At 55.0% G+C, this 19,132-nt stretch overlaps 1 protein-coding gene across 7 annotated transcripts in view; it reads left to right on the top strand.

The window, feature by feature from the left end:
• Window positions 1–18,335, top strand: part of UNK (unk zinc finger) — a 35,924-nt gene extending 17,589 nt beyond the window's left edge. For 2 of the 7 annotated variants that reach the window (XM_008513297.2, XM_070561448.1), the window contains exons 2-16: window positions 3,090–3,299; window positions 4,614–4,790; window positions 4,939–5,069; window positions 5,631–5,766; window positions 6,379–6,496; window positions 7,507–7,591; window positions 8,830–8,972; window positions 9,418–9,618; window positions 10,232–10,297; window positions 11,008–11,182; window positions 12,112–12,213; window positions 12,365–12,553; window positions 14,882–15,063; window positions 15,690–15,947; window positions 16,837–18,335. In XM_008513297.2, coding sequence (XP_008511519.2) covers window positions 3,090–3,299; window positions 4,614–4,790; window positions 4,939–5,069; window positions 5,631–5,766; window positions 6,379–6,496; window positions 7,507–7,591; window positions 8,830–8,972; window positions 9,418–9,618; window positions 10,232–10,297; window positions 11,008–11,182; window positions 12,112–12,213; window positions 12,365–12,553; window positions 14,882–15,063; window positions 15,690–15,947; window positions 16,837–16,992 — 2,329 coding nt within the window. In that variant the 3' untranslated portion in view covers window positions 16,993–18,335. The other 5 variants (XM_008513292.2, XM_070561446.1, XM_070561445.1 and 2 more) reach the window with 5 other exon arrangements.
• Window positions 18,336–19,132: the final 797 nt, after the last annotated feature.

Here is a 19,132-nt window from a genome sequence, read left to right as displayed (position 1 = left end):
GTCCAGAGAAAGTACTGTAAAAACTTGAGATGACAACATTTAACTGGGGACAAGGGCAGGAGCGGGGAGGATAGGTAGAGGTCAAGGAAGGCTTCGTGGACGTGGTGGCATCAGAAGATTCATTACCATCGAATTCAGTCTTGAAAGATTTCTGCAGTAAGGAAGGGGACATGAGCAAAGGCAGGGAAGTTAAAGATCTGTTTGCAAGACACCAAGGACTCCAGTTTTACCAGCTGGATTGGAGAGGAATCAAGGGAAACAAGGCTGGAAAAGTACATTGGGCTGGATTTGTAGGGCCTGGAATGCCGGGCCAAAGGGTTGGTGCTTCTCAGTGACTACTCGGGGAAGCCAAACGCTTTTAATAAAATGAGAATTAAATTTGGGCTCTATGAAGAATAATGTGCATTGTCATTGTAAACTGGACAGGGGAGGGGCTGGCAGCAAGGAGACCCATTTATTAAAAGTACCAAGTCTTTGACTCACAGCAGCGGGAATGGAAATGAAGAGGCTTAAAATGTGGTCATTTGTTGCCTCTGTGTCTGTCCTTCTCTGTTGCATCCCTGCCAGCTGGAGCCCTGGCATCTGCATGTGACACTGTGGCCATGACAGTCCCAAGGAAGCAGGCTCGCCAGGACCTCTCTTTCTCCAAGAGAACAGATTGTACCCAAAGTCAGGATGACCACATCTTAGAGTTCTTCCCTTGACTGCCTCCCTGGGTGTTCACTGAGGCACCTATACCAAGCAGATGGGCACCACTCTCAGGGTTGTCAGATTTAGCAAATAAAAATCCTGGGTGCCAGTTAGATTAGAATTTCAGATCGTGGATAATTTTTTTTAGTATAAATATGTCCCATGAAATATTTGGTTTACCTGAAATTCCAATTTAACTGTGTGTCCTGTGTTTAACCTGACAGTCCAAACCATTCCTCACTCTTCTCTGCTCCTGGCCCTGGGCTCAGCTTCCTCCTCTCCCATCTCCCACCTGTTTCCTCCCAAGTTAGCCATCTAGTAGGTTCAGAATCCTGTAGAGTATGTGCTGCCCAGGAGGGGTCAGCCTAGTAGTTTGGGGGATACGTGTCCCAACTCAGTGCCAGGATTTGGTACCTGTGTACAGCATTAGGTGTAGTGCTCCTCTGTCTAACCAGACAGAGAGGGGGACAGGAAGAAAGACCTTGTGTTTCAACGCCAAAGGGGACAGGAGAGCATCAGGCCCAGTGTCTCAGAATGTACCTGGGGCCCGGAGATGGTATCCCTGAAATTCGGCTCCTCCTGTGCCTCACCTCCTCCTCTTTCCAGTTCCACTCCTAGCCCACGCACATCCCACAAAGGTACTTGGAGCTCTTGGGCCCAGACATACTCTGTTTCTAAGCTCATACAGTTCCATTTGCCTAAAACAGCCTTTCCACATTCTTTACCCACTAGCACCTCTTCTTCCCTTCCCTTTGCTCTGTCCCAGCATGGGTCAAGAACCCGTACTCTGGGTCCCCAGGAACCCTGAGCAAACCTCTTTTATAACCTTTTCCACACTTAATTGATTCCATCTGTTACTGGTGTGGCTCTCCCATGAAAATGTGGGCTTCCTAAGAACCAGACCCTGCTTCATCAGTGTTCCCAGTGCCTACCACCATTCCTGAACCTGGTAGGTACTCAATAAATACGTACTCAATGAACAGCAGGGCTCTTTGGAAGCCTCACTGCCACCTTAAACCCCCAGTTGTGTTCCTCAGGGAGCACCCAGCTCCAGCTTCCTCCCCGCCCAGTGTACATACCTGGATGCCTCTCCACACTTCAAGGCTGAGAGGACTTTTCAGCGCTTTTTATTAGCATTAACAAAAACCTTTCTGGAAAGTCTCAGCCCTGGGCTTACCAGTCCCCACACCTTCCATATGCCCAGACTAGTAAGACCCTGCATATCCTGGCATGAACCAAAGGCATGGGCTGGACCCTCTCACCCTTGTCCCATGCCCTCCAGCTCCAGGTGCTGCTCCAAGCCTGGACAGGTGCTTCAGGTTGGGTGGTTCCCTCCACACAACCTTCTGTGCCTTCTAGAACAATCCTTCTTGCTGGCATCAAATGCCTTTATCAAGCCATTTGTTGGCTGCGTTATTAGGGCTTGAGGGAATGAATAAAGAGAATTTTGCTGCCTGCCTGTCCCTCTGTGGTGGGGGGCAAATCTAAGAAACCTTCCACCTGGACACACAGAGTCAACAAAAACACGGATGGTATGTTCTGTAAGGGGTAGGTGGCCCTCCACTGCGTGGTCCGTGGGAAAGGAGCTTTGGGGGTGTCTTGGCTATTACATGCAGAGCAGAAGAGAGACACAAAGATTGGGAGGATGCCAGAAGGACAGACAGAGCCCCCAAATCGCAGGGTTAGTCGGGACATAAACAGCCCCAGCTGCTGCAGGCCCTCATTTGTGAGACTCTTGAGGGTAGGCAGCGCTGAGAGGAAGAGTCTCTTCAGATGCTTGTAATAGGTGCTCCTTCCCACACGCTTACTTGTATGGTGCTGGGAAACGTCTCTGGGAGGAGGTAGGTAGACAGGACAGTAACTGTCTGAGTCTGTAGTCCAGAGGGATTCCTTGTGACCTGGGCTTTCAGCTCCAAAGCAGCAGCCCCTGGCTCTCAGCCTGGAGCCCCAGCCCTGCTTCTGGGCCAGGTGAGGCCCCCAGGAATTGGAGGGCAGATCTGGGCAGCAGAGAACCCCGCAGGAAGTTCTGGCAAGGCTCCTCCTACTCTTGTTTGCAAGCCTTTGCCTGTGATCAGTGATTTGGCCTGGGAAGCCTCAGGGAGGGCTCAGAGAACCAAGCTGCTGATCAAGGCCTCCAGTGGTCACCATGGCAGACAGTTGACTGCTGAGGGCCCTTTTGATCTGTGGTTCTTGCTCTTCAGGCTGGCTTGGTACCTGGGTATATGGGAAGGATCCAGTTGCTGAGATCCACCCTTATCTGTGGACCTCTTCTGGTGTCCCAATGGAACTAGCACCCCAGAGCAGGGCCCTCGGGGGATTTTGTGGCTAACTTCTTGCTGGGAAGCAAGGGGCCTAACTCTCCGCTCCTGGCCCACCCAACGTGGGGGCTCTCCCTGCAGGTATCTGAAGGAATTCCGCACGGAGCAGTGCCCACTCTTTGTGCAACACAAATGCACTCAGCATCGGCCCTACACCTGCTTCCACTGGCACTTCGTGAACCAGCGGCGCCGCCGGTCCATCCGCCGTCGGGACGGCACCTTCAACTATAGCCCCGACGTCTACTGCACCAAGTACGACGAGGCCACGGGCCTCTGCCCGGAGGGCGACGAGTGAGTGCCCCCCAGCCAGCCCTCAGAGACCATGTCTCCTGGGTCAGATGCCCTCAGAATAGGCCAGGCAGAGGCTGCATTTGGGGGCACTCTTGTAGCCTGGCTCATCTTCTTATGGCCTGAACTTGGGCTCAGATCCTGCCAGCCTCTGGGAGAGGCCCTTTCTTCTTTCTCCACATTTGGGAAACCCTACACAGGCCTTTCTTCTGCCAAGCCTAAGGGCCACATCTGAACCAAAGTGGCTCCCTGGGCCTTCTGTCATGGTCGCCTGCAGGTCACAAGGACCCACCCCGCCAACACCCACTCTATCCCAGGCAGTTTCCACCAAGGCTGGCTGTTTAGTGACATAGAGCCTCTCTAGTTTCCCATTTGCTGGCCCTATTTTACCATACAGCTCTGTGGAGAGCCAGGGCACAACACAAATGACAAACATGAAGTGGCAAACCTAGGATGTTACTGAGAGGGGACATTCATTGACCCTGTGTATCATTTTTTTTTTAAATAGTTGTGCAACCAAGCTGAAGTCCTTTTTCTTTTCTTTTTCTTTTTTTAAAGATTCTATTTTTCCTTCTTCTTCCCAAAGACTCCCGGTATATAGTTGTGTATATTTTTAGTTGTGGGTCCTTCTAGTTGTGGCACATGGGACGCCGCCTCAGCATGGCTTGATAAGCGGTGCCATGTCCAGCCCAGCATCCGAACCGGCAAAACCCTGGCCTGCCGAAGCGGAGCGTGAGAACTTAACCACTTGGCCATGGGGTCGGCCCCCTGCTCATCATTTGTTTCAACCTTGCATAGGTCGTGATGGAAGGCACTGCGGGGGTTCTGTGGGTACAGAACTGTCCCTGCACCAGGGCTTCTCTCTCCCAGAGGTCAAAGGCTTGCTGACCCCGCCCCGTCCCCCCAGTCTCAGGAAGCACTCGGGGCACATGGGGTACACCTATATTTGAGCAGCCATTTGCTTCTCAAGGAGCCCTGAGCTGGCCAGCATTTGTCTCCTAGGAGTGTCCCCCTCTGGAGCCTCTCTTCAGGACAGCCCAGGCCCCTGGCTGAGCAGCCTTCGAGAGAACCTGCTGAGCAGGCTGAAGTGGGAATGCCAGGCCCTATTGGGCTCCCTTTAGGCTACAGCACCTGACTGGCAGTGGGAGAGTGGTTCTATTACTGCAGCAGGGCCCATCACTGCTTACCTCCTTGACCCTCCATCAGTGCAGCCTCTGGGGCATAGGGAGAGCCTTAAACAGGTAGGGGAGGGGTGGAGGCTGGTAGCCCAGGCTGCAGGGGGCAAAGGTGAGTGACCCCCCCGCTGCCATGTTTCAGGTGCCCATTCCTGCACAGGACCACAGGAGACACTGAGCGCAGGTACCACCTGCGCTACTACAAAACTGGAATCTGCATCCACGAGACAGACTCAAAAGGCAACTGCACCAAAAACGGCCTGCACTGTGCTTTTGCCCACGGGCCCCATGACCTCCGCTCCCCTGTCTATGACATCAGGTGGGTTGGAGGCTGTGCTGGGCTGATGGTTGTGGGCCGGGGTTGGGGCCTGGCTGCTACCATGATGAGTACCACAGATGGAATGCAGGGCTGGCACAGTGGTTCCTTCCCCCTCATGCCCCCTCGCCGCCCTCTCCTCTCCTCCCAGGGAGCTCCAGGCCATGGAGGCCTTGCAGAACGGCCAGACCACAGTAGAGGGCAGCATGGAGGGCCAGTCAGCTGGGGCCGCGAGCCATGCCATGATAGAAAAAATCCTCAGTGAGGAGCCGCGGTGGCAAGGTAAAGGTGGCCACACAAATGGCCTTGCCCTCTCCTGCCAGATGTCTGTCCTCTCCCTCTCCTGCCTGTAGCTTCCCTAAGGACTTGGCTTACCACCACCTACTGCCTTCTCCAACCCAAGCCACCACCTCAGGTCAGCTGGGAGGCACTCGCCCCCTCATCCCAGCTTACATCCAGCCAACCACAGCTCTGTCATTCGGGGCACTTCTGGAGGAGTTTTCCCAGATACACCTTGCCCTGCTCCCATCACCCCAGGGGCTCCCCAGATTCCTCAGGGGGCTTTCACACATATGTCCTCATGCATGTACACAAGTACACATACATGTGTTCTCAACCCCTCCAAGGGTGCCCTTTTTACCCTGTGAGCTGTGAATATCTCCAGGGAGGGACAGTGTCTTCCTTATCTCTCTCCTGGGTCTTAGTCTCAGCTTTGACCCATGAGGAGGTGGCCTTGCTCATATCTCTCCCAGGAGCCTCAGCTCCTGGACTCCTTCCTGGTGGCTTCTCCTTCCCCTTCCCTGTCCCCACCCACCTGACCCCTGCCTCTGGCCTCCTGTGCAGAGACTGCTTATGTGCTGGGAAACTATAAGACGGAGCCGTGCAAGAAACCTCCGCGGCTGTGCCGCCAGGGTTATGCCTGTCCCTACTACCACAACAGCAAGGACCGGCGGCGGAGCCCCCGGAAACACAAATACAGGTCCTTTGGCTCAAACAGGCCAGCTGTGGGAGAGAGGGGTGTCAGGGAAGGGATCACAGCGGAGGCTACTTCCACTGTGTTCGCAGGGAGGCAGGGCGCCAGCCCTGGGGCTTACAGGATCTCAGGGCCCAGGTACAAGGGAGGGAATAGTCAGGATAACTGAACGATGGGGGGCCTAGCTGGATCCTCTTCTGGCACGAAATGAGGATCTTGGGTCAGACGATCTCTGAGGCCCTCCCTGCCACTCCCTACTCCCACCCCATTCTGATTCTGAGCGACATCTGCTAGGGCCAAGCCATGGTGTGGAAAGTGTGGTTGTGGCTAGAACCTGGCTCTCCTTGGGCTACATAGTGCTTGGTGGGAGGACCTGGCTGAAGAGAACAAAATAATGTCCTCCTTGGTGATGCAGCCTGGTTGGGCCACAGAAGCAGTGCCTGGCTTCTGGTCCCAGTAAGGCCCTCACTCTGCAACTGATCTTTTCTATTTCTGAGCCTCGCCTTGCGGGGCAGGGAGACCAGAGAGGGGCCCTGAACAGAGATTTAGTTGGCATTCCCCAGATCCTAATCTTTCCCTCTGTTGCATCCATCTGACCCCACTCTCTCATTGGGCCAGGTCGTCTCCATGTCCGAACGTAAAACACGGGGATGAGTGGGGAGACCCTGGCAAATGTGAGAATGGAGACTCCTGCCAGTACTGCCACACCCGCACAGAGCAGCAGTTCCACCCGGAGGTGGGTCTTAAAGCAGGGGCTAGGGCTGGGACCTTTTGAGGGTGCAGGTGGCTTAACATATCCTCTTTGGAAGCAAGGAGAAAGGAAGGGAGGAGGGTCTGGGCAGATGTTGGCAGAGTCTGTCCTGACACCATCCTGCAAAACGGATTCATAGCCACATGCTCCCCCTCAGGCAGTGCCTAAAGGAGCTCCGTACCCTAATTAGGCAACTTTCCGTGTTCTGAGCCCACCCTCACCATGCAGCCCTCTGCTCCCAGTTTTGTTTCCCCCAGGACTTCTTAAAGGGAGGGCATGGACTGGGCATGATGACCTGGTCATTCTGGGCTTTGTACCACTCATGGTGCTTACAATCCAGTGACATAGGATTTGAAAAATAAGAAAGCCCCTCAGGTTGTTCTGTTCCAGCTCAGAGCCTAGGTACCAGCCACATCCGTGACAGTTCCCCAGCTTACTGGCCTCATGTATATGGCCCTGAGCCATATCAGTGTGCTGAGATCTTATGTAGGGTACATAGAGGCACATGCTGTCCCTGCTCCTGGTTCCATGGAGGCCAGGACACCCTGAGATGGACACATGGCTAGAGACTACCTTTATGGGGGCTCCAGACAACAGGGTGGAAAGTTAGACCTAGCATAGTTCCCAGCCCAGGGTGCCCCAGGGAGGGCGCGTGCTGCCTGTGATCTTGGCTCCCTTAATGGCCAGAGGCATATTTGGAGGTCACAGCACTGGCCAAGACCCCTGGAGAGCGGCGTGGAGAAGATCCCTTTTGAGGGTTGGGTTGTGGCTGGTTGGACCTGTGACCCCAGAAGGGAGGGCTTCCTCAGTACGGGGGTGTAATGTCTGCTTCAGGAATCTGAGTAAGAAGTTGGTAGGACAAGAGACTTAGGGAAGAGGCATGGGATGGGGAAGAGAAAGAGGAGATTACTAAGCTAACCCACCCATGCTGAAGGCACCATGCCTGCCTGTCCCTCTCTGACCAAGCCTGACCTGCCTCTGCTCTGCCCTTACAGATCTATAAATCCACCAAGTGCAACGACATGCAGCAGTCGGGCAGCTGTCCCCGAGGACCTTTCTGCGCCTTCGCCCACGTAGAACGTATGCTATTCCTATTGCCCTGGGGCAGTACCCTCTCCACTCTCTTCCCCTCCCCTCAGCGACTGCTCAGGCTCAAGTCAGGGGAATGGCCACTTGTCTGTCAGCCAGCAGCAGGTCCTGTCCCCATTGGAAGTTCTATTCCCACCCCACCTCTCTCGAACTGGCCTCAAAGCCCTGGAACTTCTAGGTCATGAAACAGACCAGGGACTATGGCCCTGGTCAGGCACTGACAGTCCCAGGCAAGGTGAGGCACCCTCCCAGAACCAACTAACCAGATCCCAGCAGCCACCACGTGCCACACCCATGGCAGACATCACTAATTGAACACAGCATTCTGCCTTGCTGAGCCCAGTGGAGAGCAGAGCTATCCAATCAATATATAATGCCCCTTGTGTCATTTTAGATTTTTCTAGTAACCATATTAAAAAGAGGCAAAAGAAACAGGTAAAATTAATTCTAACAATGTATGTTTACTTAACCCGATATAAAATGGTGTCCTTTCAAAAATAATCAATATAAAAAGTCATCAAGATGTTTTACCTTTTTTTTCAAGCTAAGTCTTTGAAATCTGGTGTGTATTTGAACAGCTGCAGCACATTTCAGTTCAGACCAGCCATGTTCCAAGTGCTCACTAGTGGCTGCTGTGTCGGACAGTGCAGCTCTCCATCTCAACATTGCCTTCCAGGCCACCACTGCCAATCTCAGGGGTGGAGCTCAAGTTAAAACCTGTGTCCACCCCAAGCTCTGGTTGTACTTAACCTCTTTCCAGGCTCAGGCCTTATCTCTGGAATTTGAGTGAAAAATAAACTGAGGCCCCTGGGAAGGGGAATCTTATACTTGGCAGAGAGATGGTCCTCAGCTGTGGGACCACCGATTGAGGCAGCCCAGAAAAGTAAGTAATGGCCTAGGCTTTGAAGTCACACAGATTGGGGTTCAGATCCCAGCTCTTCTGTTTCCTAGCTTTCTTACCTTGAGACATTTACCTTACCTCTCTGAGCCTCAGTTTCCTTATCTGTAAAATGGAGAACATGCCATTACTTATACCTTCCAGTCATTGTGAAGATTCACAATTAATACAAAATGCCTGACATACAGTAAGTGTGCAGTACCTGACGGTAATAGAAATAAGGTAGGAGCCTCCCCTTTATGTATGCGGGGATGCATGGTCTCCTTTGAAAGAGACCCAAATGCATTTTTGGAGGGACAGCCTGCTGACACCCTGCCCTTGTCTCTTGCAGAGCCACCCCTCAGTGACGACCTGCAGCCCTCCTCATCTGTGTCCAGCCCCACCCAGCCGGGTCCCGTCTTGTATATGCCATCTGCTGCCGGAGACTCGGTGCCCGTGAGCCCCTCCAGCCCGCATGCCCCTGACCTCAGCGCCGTACGTGCCTGTCCAGGGGGTGGGTGGGCACCTTGCCTACCCAGGAGCCAACACCTGCCTCTCATGCCCCTGCACCCTCTCAGCCTGTGTCTGGAGAGGAGGCCCTGGTATTTGGCCTTGGGCCAAGGGGTTCTGCCCTTTCTGCCCCAAGCTTCTTCTCTCTGTCCAAAGCTTGTGGTAGGTGAGGGGTGGTGCTCCCAGAGCCTGTGTTAGTCAGTCTGGGTAGAGCTGGTAGAAGGGACAAAAGCCTTCTCTCACCCCCCTGACACGCATACAGAGAATTCCCTCATGGGGTTCTGGGTCCCTGGGTGATTGTTGCTGCCCATTGGCGGATGAAAATGGAACAGAGCCCCTTGCTGAGGAATCTTCCTCCGAGGAGGGGACGGAGGATGGGCCACGCCCCAGCCTGCGTTTTGCCTACCAGCCCACTCTTCCTTCTCTGCAGCTCCTCTGTAGAAACAGCAGCCTAGGCAGCCCATCTAACCTCTGTGGTTCCCCGCCGGGCTCCATCAGGAAGCCCCCAAACCTGGAAGGCATTGTCTTCCCTGGGGAGTCTGGCCTCGCCCCTGGCAGCTATAAGAAGGCTCCTGGCTTCGAGAGGGAGGACCAGGTGGGAGCTGAGTACCTGAAAAATTTCAAATGCCAGGTAAGGGATGAGAGGGGCAGCCTAGTGAGGTTAGCCTTCTCCTTTTTTGGGCAAGAGAAGTCCTGGAGGGCTGTCCCAGTCCAGCTAGGGGAGAATGATTGGGAGCTAGGAAGCCCCTGTCCTCGTCTCTTCAAAGCTGAGCCAAGTGAGTCAGGCCATCCCATTGTACAGATGAAGACAGGAAGATAGCAAGGCTAGAGAGCCTGAGCACCTCACCCAGTGTCAGAGCCAGTTAATAGAGGAGCAGGGATTCCTGCCTTGGTCTTCTGACCCCACATCTGGTCTTTTCCTGTCCTGTGCTGTCTTGATGGAGTGGCAGGGCCTTGGGGAGCAGGACAGAGGGGTCGCTAACTGGGCTTATGTGAAGCTTAGAGTTACCAAGAGGAGAGGAGCAGCTCCCTTGGTTCCTAGGGGAGGGAAAGGAGTAGGGGTGGGGAGGGGAATGAGGTACATGTGTGTGAAGGGGGATTGCATGACAGGTGTCTAACGTCTCCCTGCCCCCGGTACCTGCAGCCTCAGTGAGCCATGGCAGGTTGATGCTTAGGAGGACTCTTAGACTCAGGGCCCTCCCTAGCACCACACTCATCTTCTGCTCCTCATTTTTCTCTCTCAGGCCAAGTTAAAACCCCACTCACTAGAGCCCAGGAGTCAGGAGCAGCCTCTGCTTCAGCCCAAACAGGTATAGAGCTCTCAGTCTCCTTCCTCCTCTTCTGGCACCCGCTGTGGACAGGCTAAGCCCAGAACCCCAGGAGGCTTCAGGGAATAGGGGACACTGCTTTTCCCACAAGCTGAGGGCAGGACTAACGTGGGGCCCCAGCCCCAAATCCAGAGTGGGCGGGGGTCAGGTCCTAGAGCTCCTCCTCCTGGAATCACTCATCTGTCAGTCAAAGAAAATACTTATTGGGGCCGGCCCCGTGGCTGAGTGGTTAAGTCCTCACTCTCCGCTTCGGCGACCCAGGGTTCGGATCCTGGGTACGGATATGGCACCGCTCATTAGGCCATGTTGAAGAGGCATCCCACATGCCACAACTAGAAGGACCCACAACTAAAAATATACAACTATGTACTGGGGGGATTTGGGGAGGAAAAAAAAAAAGAAAAAAAATACTTATTGAGGTCTCTACTGTGCCAGGCACTGGACTCACTTCTCCCTTCCTGTACTCTGGGACTTTAGGGGTGAGTGGGTCCTACAGCCTCCAAGCCACACCTCTCCAGCTCCAGCCTCTCAACAAGATGTTGAGAGGGTGGGGCCCCATCTGGGCATGGAGGCAACTGGCCGAGAGCTGGGATGCACCATTTCCTTCTGCCCCCCCCAGCCCCTATCTCCAACACCAGCCATGGCCTCCGTGGGCAGGCATCCCAATGCCTCTCCTCACTCTCTCGTTACAGGACATGCTGGGCATCCTCCCTGTGGGCAGCCCCCTGACCTCAAGCATCTCTTCTAGTATCACCTCCAGCCTGGCAGCTACTCCCCCTAGCCCTGCTGGCACCAGCAGTGTCCCTGGCATGAATGCAAATGCTCTGCCGTTCTACCCCACCAGCGACACAGTAGAGTCGGTCATAGGTAATTAGGCCATTTTCTCTTGCCAAGTCCAGGACTGGGTCTGGAGTTAGGTACTAGGTCTCTGGAGTGAGACTCAAACCAGCATACTGGTCACTTTAGACATCTGTTTTGGGAGAGTCAGAGGGTGGGCACTCTGGGTCCTTTGAGCTAAAGGGAAAATGAGCCCAAGGTATAGGGCCCAGACTAGCCCTTATAGCAAATTAGCCCTTCAGTTTGCTCTTTTGTGCAAATTAGAAAGAGATGCCTTTTCCCCTGGACAAGTGCAGTCTGATTCCACAACATATGTCATTCAGGCCCCACTTATCTTCTCCTTAGGTATATTTGTGCAGTGAACAACCTGCATGACTCTACTCAGAGTTCCTGGTCATTAGAAGCCACTGCCCTTCTCTTTTAGCAGTCATTTATGGGTGCCACCTTGTGCCAAGTCCTTGTGCAGGCACTGGGGGTGACAGAGATGAAGACATGCTGCTGCTGCTCTCAAGGAGGGACACTGTTCTCACCTTCCCAGTCCAGTTCAGCAGAGGGAAGGGGACATTTGTCGAGCACCTACTATGCACTAGCCCCTGAAGGCCCAGAGACCTGCCTGCCCTCAGCGAGCTTAGGGGCGAGACATGCGAGCTGTAACATCAGGAGACAAGACCTCTTTTAGAGGCAGGGACTAAGACTCAGTTCCCGCTGGGGCTATCAAAGAAGGCTTCAGAAAGGAGAGCCATTTGCGTGGGACTTGGCTAGGCAGACAGCATGGACAGAGGGGAGCCCAAGCACAGGCAGAGGCTTGAGAGTACGCAGGTCCAGTGGGACTGAGTGTGAAGAGGAGGCGGGGCAGGTGATGAGGCAGTAAAGGGCAGGTGGGTCCGGGAAGCAAGGCCTGGAACCTCGGGGTTGTGTGGCCCCTCGGGAGGCTCACACCCCAATCACTCTGTCCCTAGAGTCTGCCCTAGATGACCTGGACCTGAATGAGTTTGGGGTCGCCGCCCTAGAGAAGACTTTTGACAACAGCACAGTGCCCCACCCGGCCAGCATCACAATCGGTACTGGGCGATGGGTGGGCAGGGTGGCATGGGAGGGCTCCTAGGGGTCCAGCCTGGCCCAGGGTGGGCAGACGAGCAGTCCCCTGCTCCATGTGGCCCCACATGGCTTGCCCTGCCCTCGCTCACTTGCCCTCTGGGGCCTCTCTTGCAGGCGGCAGTTTGCTGCAGAGCTCTGCACCTGTCAACATCCCTGGCTCCTTGGGCAGCTCTGCCTCCTTCCACTCAGCATCCCCATCCCCTCCTGTCAGCCTCTCTTCACATTTCCTGCAGCAGCCCCAGGGCCATCTGAGCCAGTCAGAAAACACCTTTTTGGGGACCTCAGCATCACATGGATCTTTGGGTAAGAGGGGTTTTGGCTCTCTGAGACTTGGAGCAGGAACCTAGGCTTTTGGAAAGTGCTTTTAGCTGCCTTGTCCATGGCTAGAGGCAGAGCAGGGCAGAGGTTAGAGTGGGGGCTGTGGGCTGAAAGGTGGCTCAGGTCCTTGTTCCACGATTCCCTTAGCTGTGTGAACCCGGACAAGTGACTTAACTCCTCTGCCTTAGTCCCATGTGCTGTACAATGGGTATAATGGCAGCACCCGCCTCATAAGGTGGTTGTGAGGCTTGAACAGAATAACATGAGTGAAGTGCTAGGCCCAGGGCTAGTGCACCGTGAGAAGCAGTGACTTCAGAGTCTCCAGGGCCTTGGTCTGCTCTTCATGCCAGTGTGGTGGTTCTGCCCAGTCACCCGGAGCTCCCAGAGGTGGGCTCACAATCGCCACGTTCACAGAAGGCCAAGGGAGAAGTCTGAACAGGCTCACCCCAGGCTCAGGGCCACCTTCCGGCAGGAAGGCACCAGGGAGGCCTAGCTGCAGCCCCAACGGCTTTTTGCTGAACACAGAATTAGAGCAGTGTGGACTGGGGGTTCTGGAGGGCATGTCAAAACGCAGTAGTTAGAAGTGTGGCGTGGAGACCTGCACTCTCTACTGCCATGGGCCAGGGTGCTCATCCCCTCGTGTGGCGGCTGCTGTGAATATTCACGGAGGCAACAGACAGAAAACACTTAGCACAGGGCTCAACCTGCTGCCTCTCAATAAACAGCGGCTGCTGTCCTTACTACCCCTCCCCAGCAACTATTTAAGGAGATCAGAAATACCCTCCCCCGAGGGTGCTGGGCATCCTGGTCATGCTGAGCCTCTGAGCTACCATTTGTCGTTCTGACCAGGTTTGGGACCTTCCCTCATCTCACTCTGGAGGTTAGGGCAGCACATGGATTTCTTAGCACCTTTCTAGTTTGGAGGCTGGCTGTTCTCTTTTATGTTGATGCTGTCAGCTCTAGATGCTTAGTGTTACATTTGTCTGACTTGCCCCATATTCTGGAGGCATCTTCACTATAGCCCAGCTTACTGGCCACACCTTCATTCCTTCCCCATGTGGTTACTGAGCACAGTTTATAGATACAGTGTGAGCTCAACAGTCCCTGCTGGCATGGAGCCATAGTCTAGCAAGGGAGGCAGAGGTGCACAGACATTAGATCAGACTTAGAGACCGTCTCTGTGTGTGGAGTCAAAGGCTGGATGCTGGGATTCAAAATAATAGAGGGGACCTAACCTGGATGTGGTCAAGAGGGCCCTCTCTGAGGAAGTGGCTTCTCTCCAAGAGAGGAAATGCCGTCAGTGTGGAGGAGAGATGCTCCAGTAGAGCTAGCTGCTGGGATGGTGTCATGTCGGTACAGTGATCCTGAGTTCCTGCCTCTGGGACAGGGCAAATAGGTTCATAGATAGCACACATCGCAAGATCTCCACATGGGATGACATCTGTCATATTGTAGATGCACTTGTGTTGGTTGGAGGACAGACTGTCTTAAATCCATTTAGTTCTGGAACATCCTGGCTCGACGAATGGGAAAGGGAGCAGGAAAGAAGTCATTAGAATGATGTGTGAGCAGAGTGAGGCCAGAGGTAGATATGGGTCCCCCTCCGGAATACAGGGGCTGCCCTGAGGGCCACAGCACAGGGGCACATAGTGTTAGTAAGCATCTGTTGAATGGGTGAGCGAGTCGAGGGTTAGGGGAACAAGCATGCAGCTTCGCTGATTGGGGAAAGTAGGCCTTTGGAGTCAGACGCCCTGCCTGTGCACAGGTTCCACCACTTACTGTTTTGTGTGATTCTTGGCAACATGTTTTATCTCAGTTTCCTTGTCGTAAAACAAGGGGCATGGACCCAGGCCTCCCTGAGCTCTTCCTGCTCCAGCTCTGCCATCATTTGAGGCTTTGGCCTGTGTCTTTTCTCCTGAATCTCCTGTGCCTCACATCAGGGCACAAGAAGATTCCCCTCCCTCTAGTCCGAAAGTGAAGTCACGAGCACAAATTGCCACCTTCACAGACTGCTCTCCCTGTGGTACTTCCCAAGTACCCTGAATCACCCTGTGAGGCAGGTCATGGGAACCCCACTTTACAGATGAGGATGCTGAGACTCAGGAGTTCAGTGGCAGCTGATAAGTAGCAGGTGGCACTAGAGGAGGTCTGACTCAACGGTGGCATCTACACATGCCTGTGAAATTCCCCAGCCTGACATTGCTGGAGCCTTGCACAGCCAGGCCCTCGAAGCCCCCACGGAGGGCTGGACAGGGCCAGGGCCCGGGCCCAAAGCTTTTCAGAGCTCTGATGTTCCTCCTCTTCATGGGGCAGGTCTGAATGGGATGAACAGCAGCATCTGGGAGCATTTTGCCTCTGGAAGCTTCTCCCCAGGCACTTCCCCTGCCTTCCTGTCAGGACCAGGGGCTGCTGAGCTGGCCCGGCTTCGGCAAGAGTTGGATGAAGCCAACGGCACCATCAAGCAGTGGGAGGAGTCCTGGAAGCAGGCTAAGCAGGTACGAGGCCCCCACACTCACCTGCCTCCCCCAGTGCCTGCTGGTGTCCACCTGGAGCTCATCTTACACAGAGGGGTGCAGGGGGTAGGGAAGGCCAGGGGTTCTGGAGAACAGAGCAGAAACTCAGTTTTGTTGACTCTCTCTCACTGTGGAAAGACTGGTCTTGCCAGTCAGGACCCTGGGTGGCTGGTGTCCTAGGCCTAGAAGTCCCTCTGTGAGCTGCTTGTTTGGTCTGGTCCCAGAGCACTTCTGGCCTCTCGCCAGAAGCACTGACTCTCCAGGCTCTACATCCAGGGGTCTAGGTTCTGAGATGGGCCTCTGTCCAGCTGCAGCTGGCTGCCCCTGGAGGTGCCAGCTAACATGCTGAGCTCTGCCTACTGCTCCCCTGCTGTGCTGGGTCCAACCCCATTCCCTGCCCACACAGGGTCTCCTGCAGCTCCTGAAACCTCTCTTCTCTGCAGGCAGCATCAGCCTCCTCCCTGCCCCCATCCCCAGACAGCTGACCAGCTCCCTAGCAGGCCCCACAGCCACAGTGGCCCACACAGGCTCCCGGAGATGCACTCTCAGGGGGCAGGGGGCAGGGGCAGGGCGCCACCGTGACAAGGTGCTGCGTGTTGGGCCCACAGGCTTGTGATGCCTGGAAGAAAGAGGCAGAGGAGGCCGGTGAGCGGGCAAGTGCAGCAGGAGCCGAGTGCGAGCTGGCCCGCGAACAGCGGGATGCACTGGAGGTGCAGGTGAAGAAGCTACAGGAGGAGCTGGAGCGGCTGCACTCAGGCCCTGACCCGCAGGCCCTGCCTACCTTCTCTGACCTGGAGGCCCTCTCGCTTTCCACCCTCTACTCTCTCCAGAAGCAGCTGCGGGCCCACCTGGAACAAGTGGACAAGGTCAGCCCAGGAAGTTAGGGGAGTACCAGGTTGGGGTGGGTGTACAGTGGCCTCAGCCAGTGCTTGGACTCGGATGGGTCCACGCTGCTCCAGGGATGGCCACTTTCCTTCTGAGAGTCTCTGCCCAGCAGCTGGGCCAACACAAAATGCTGCGCTGGAAGGGAGCTAGAAAGAGAATGTCAGTCATGGGGGAGGTGAGAAAACTTGAGATGGACGGGCGTCAGTGCCCACCCCAGCATTTTTGAGGGTAGGCGCTGACCTGAGCTGCATTAGTATGTCTGGGCCCTGAGTTGCTTCCTGACGGCTTCTCCTGTGAGCTTTGCACATACCAGCAGACATTCCAGAATGGGTAGGTCCCCAGGGCTACTCTGTCTGCATTCCTAGATGCCCTGCTGGGTCCCCAGGGGAGCTTGGCACAGTGGAAAGAGCATTCTTTCCTTCACTGGCATTTGGCAGTCCAGGCCTTACATGTAGCCATGTAACCTCAGGCACATCACTGCCCTCTCTAGGCCTCATTGTTCTCATTTGGGGGCCTAGGGTCACTACAGATCAAACAAGACAAGTGGAAGCCTTTGTGCGGGGAAGAGCCTGTCAGGGTGGGAGCTACAGAGCAGCCTGGCCTTCCCCCTCCCCTGCACAGGGGCTCCGACTCCCCACGCTCGGCCTTGCAGCTGAAAGCAGAAATGAAGAGCCCTGAGGCCATCAGCCTCAACTCTGACGCTGCTCTCTCCTTTGTCAGCTGGGTCCTGTGAACACACTGTCAGGCTCTGTGCCTCAGTTTTCTCATCCCAAGGGGACTGGGTGAGAGTTGAGGGGAACTCCTTGTCTGATGCAGGGCCAGGCCAGCAGCAGAGACCAGGCCAGTGACCACGATGCACTTTCCCTGCAGGCCGTGTTCCACATGCAGTCGGTGAAATGCCTTAAGTGTCAGGAGCAGAACCGAGCGGTGCTGCCGTGCCAACACGCCGTGCTCTGCGAGCTCTGTGCCGAGGGCAGCGAGTGCCCCGTCTGCCAGCCAGGCCGGGCCCACGCCCTCCAGTCGTGACCCTGCAGGCCTGGCCCCGGCCTGGCTCAGATCTTCTCACCTAGGACTTTTTAAAAGTATATATATATATATATGTGTGTGTATATATATATATATATATGTATGTATGTATGTATATGTATATGATTATGTATACATTTCTGTATGTGTGCAGGTGTGCGTGGGCAGCCAGTGTGTGAACAGTGTCTGTGTGTATATCTGTACATAGATATAGACACACACTTTAAAACAGACTTACCAAGCACTTTTTAAAAGAAAAAACTATTTTGCAGTCCTCCCCCTGCCCACTCCCTGCCTTTTCCACTGCAGAGACAAAATGCCCTCTTCTCCCATCGGCCTTTTGGCAGGGAATCTGTTTCTGTCTCTTTTTTATGTAGGAACTAACTATTTTTAACTTCTTCCTGGGGCCTGAGCAGGGAAGGGTGGGAAGCTAGAAGGGTCAAGGGGAGGGGGACAAGCCTTCAGGACAGGCCGTGTTCACCTGCCTGCCCAGGCCAGAGCGAGAGCCAGGGGTGTGGAGGACCCGGGGCGGACCTGGTGCCCAGCTGAGGCTTGAGGGGGTGTGCTGGAGGGCCAGCCTAGCTCCTAGGTTTCACCAAATGTGTGTTTAGTCTGGAGCTAGCAGGCCACAGCTGCGGGGCCACTCCATTCCTGACTGTGGGCCCTTGAAGCTCCTCCAGGGGCAGCCCGAGCTCTACCCCTCAGGTTCCCGAGGCCGGGGGTTCACCTCAGTCCTCTCTCTCCGGACTCCCAGAGCAGCCACCCTGGCCCCAGGGCCACCTACCTGGCTGGCATGGCCCTCTTTGTTAACCCCCCAGCTGCCCTCAGCTGTCCCCCTCTTCTGGCACGGCCCTTGGCCCTCCGTGCTGTCTACCCCCCTCTGGCAGCTAGCAGGGCAATTGGGGAGGAGCTGCGAACTGTGAGGACCAAGGGTGGGCTCAGGCCCTGCCCTCCTCGCTGGGAGGGGCTCCGTATGCATTCCTTGGTGCTCTCTGAGTGCAGCTGACGTCCTGCCCCTGTTTGGAGCGGACGCCTGTGTGCATGTGTGTGCGTGCCTGTCCAATGTATATTGTGTTTTAGCTTCCATTTAAAAAATTGTTCTGTACAGAGAGATGTGGCAGGGGCGGGAGGGCAGAGCGGGTGGAGGGAAGCCACCCCGCTCCCAGCACTGGGGGTCTGGGGTGGGAACAAGAGGGCTGTGAAGGTTTTGGCCCTGGCCCAGGCCCCCCCTTGGGCTCAGCACGAAAGGGCTTTCAATGAATTAAGTGAAAACTTTCTTTTTTTACAAAAATGCAAAAATCAACAAAGCTCCAAACCTATTGGAAATAAAATATGAACTTGCAGTGGTAGCTTGTTTACATGGGGGCAAGGGGGAGTGGGGCCCCGAATGAGGGCCTCTGAACTATGAGGTGGGCCAGCTCAGCTGTTGCAGCCCAGGTTCCAGCCTCACCTGGGCTGGGAGCCTGCCTCCACCACAGAAACAGCTCATGCACCCACCCCTGAGCTGTGGCTAGGCGGCCGAAGAGGCCTCAAGGCTCCTTGGCCCATTCGGGCCCAAAGGCAGCTCCAGACTCTAGTCAGAGCTTACGTGCTCTCTGACCCAGGCCTCCTGGGGTTGATGAGACGGGGACCTTTAGCCCCGGACACAGAGACCTCCCAGGCCCTACAGCTCTTCTCGTCGGGCCTCTATTGTCAGCTGCAACTGGTTCACTTACTCTTGTTTTCCAAAAGACACCAGGGTCTCTAGTTGTTTTTCAGAGGAACAAACAGTGCCTTCTCATAAATGCATTAAAAGTGAGCCCCAGAGGGAGCGTCCTGCCTTCCGCCCTGCCCCCTGAGGGATGAAGGTTCCACCCTTTCAGCCACCTCCACCTTCCCCCTTCTCTTAGCTGGCCGCTTAGGTGGGAGGAAGAAAACACACCTAGTGGGCTCTCTGTATGGGTCTCAGAGGTTCAGAGCTGAAAGGAACCTTGGCGATTCTTATCTGACTTTCTGCCCACATCGCACTTTTGCAGGCTCAGAGAAGCTAAGTGACTCAACCAGGGTCACAACAGCTAGAAGAACAACCAGCCTTCAGGCTCTGAGTCCCAACACACAGGCCACCTTCCCCCGGGCAGGGCTGGGACCCCACTCCTCTGAG

The sequence above is a fragment of the Equus przewalskii genome, chromosome 10, assembly GCF_037783145.1.
Source record: "Equus przewalskii isolate Varuska chromosome 10, EquPr2, whole genome shotgun sequence".
Taxonomy (NCBI): domain Eukaryota; kingdom Metazoa; phylum Chordata; class Mammalia; order Perissodactyla; family Equidae; genus Equus; species Equus przewalskii.
The sequence above is the reverse complement of the archived record's forward strand: the minus strand, read 5'-3'. Positions and strand labels throughout refer to the sequence as shown.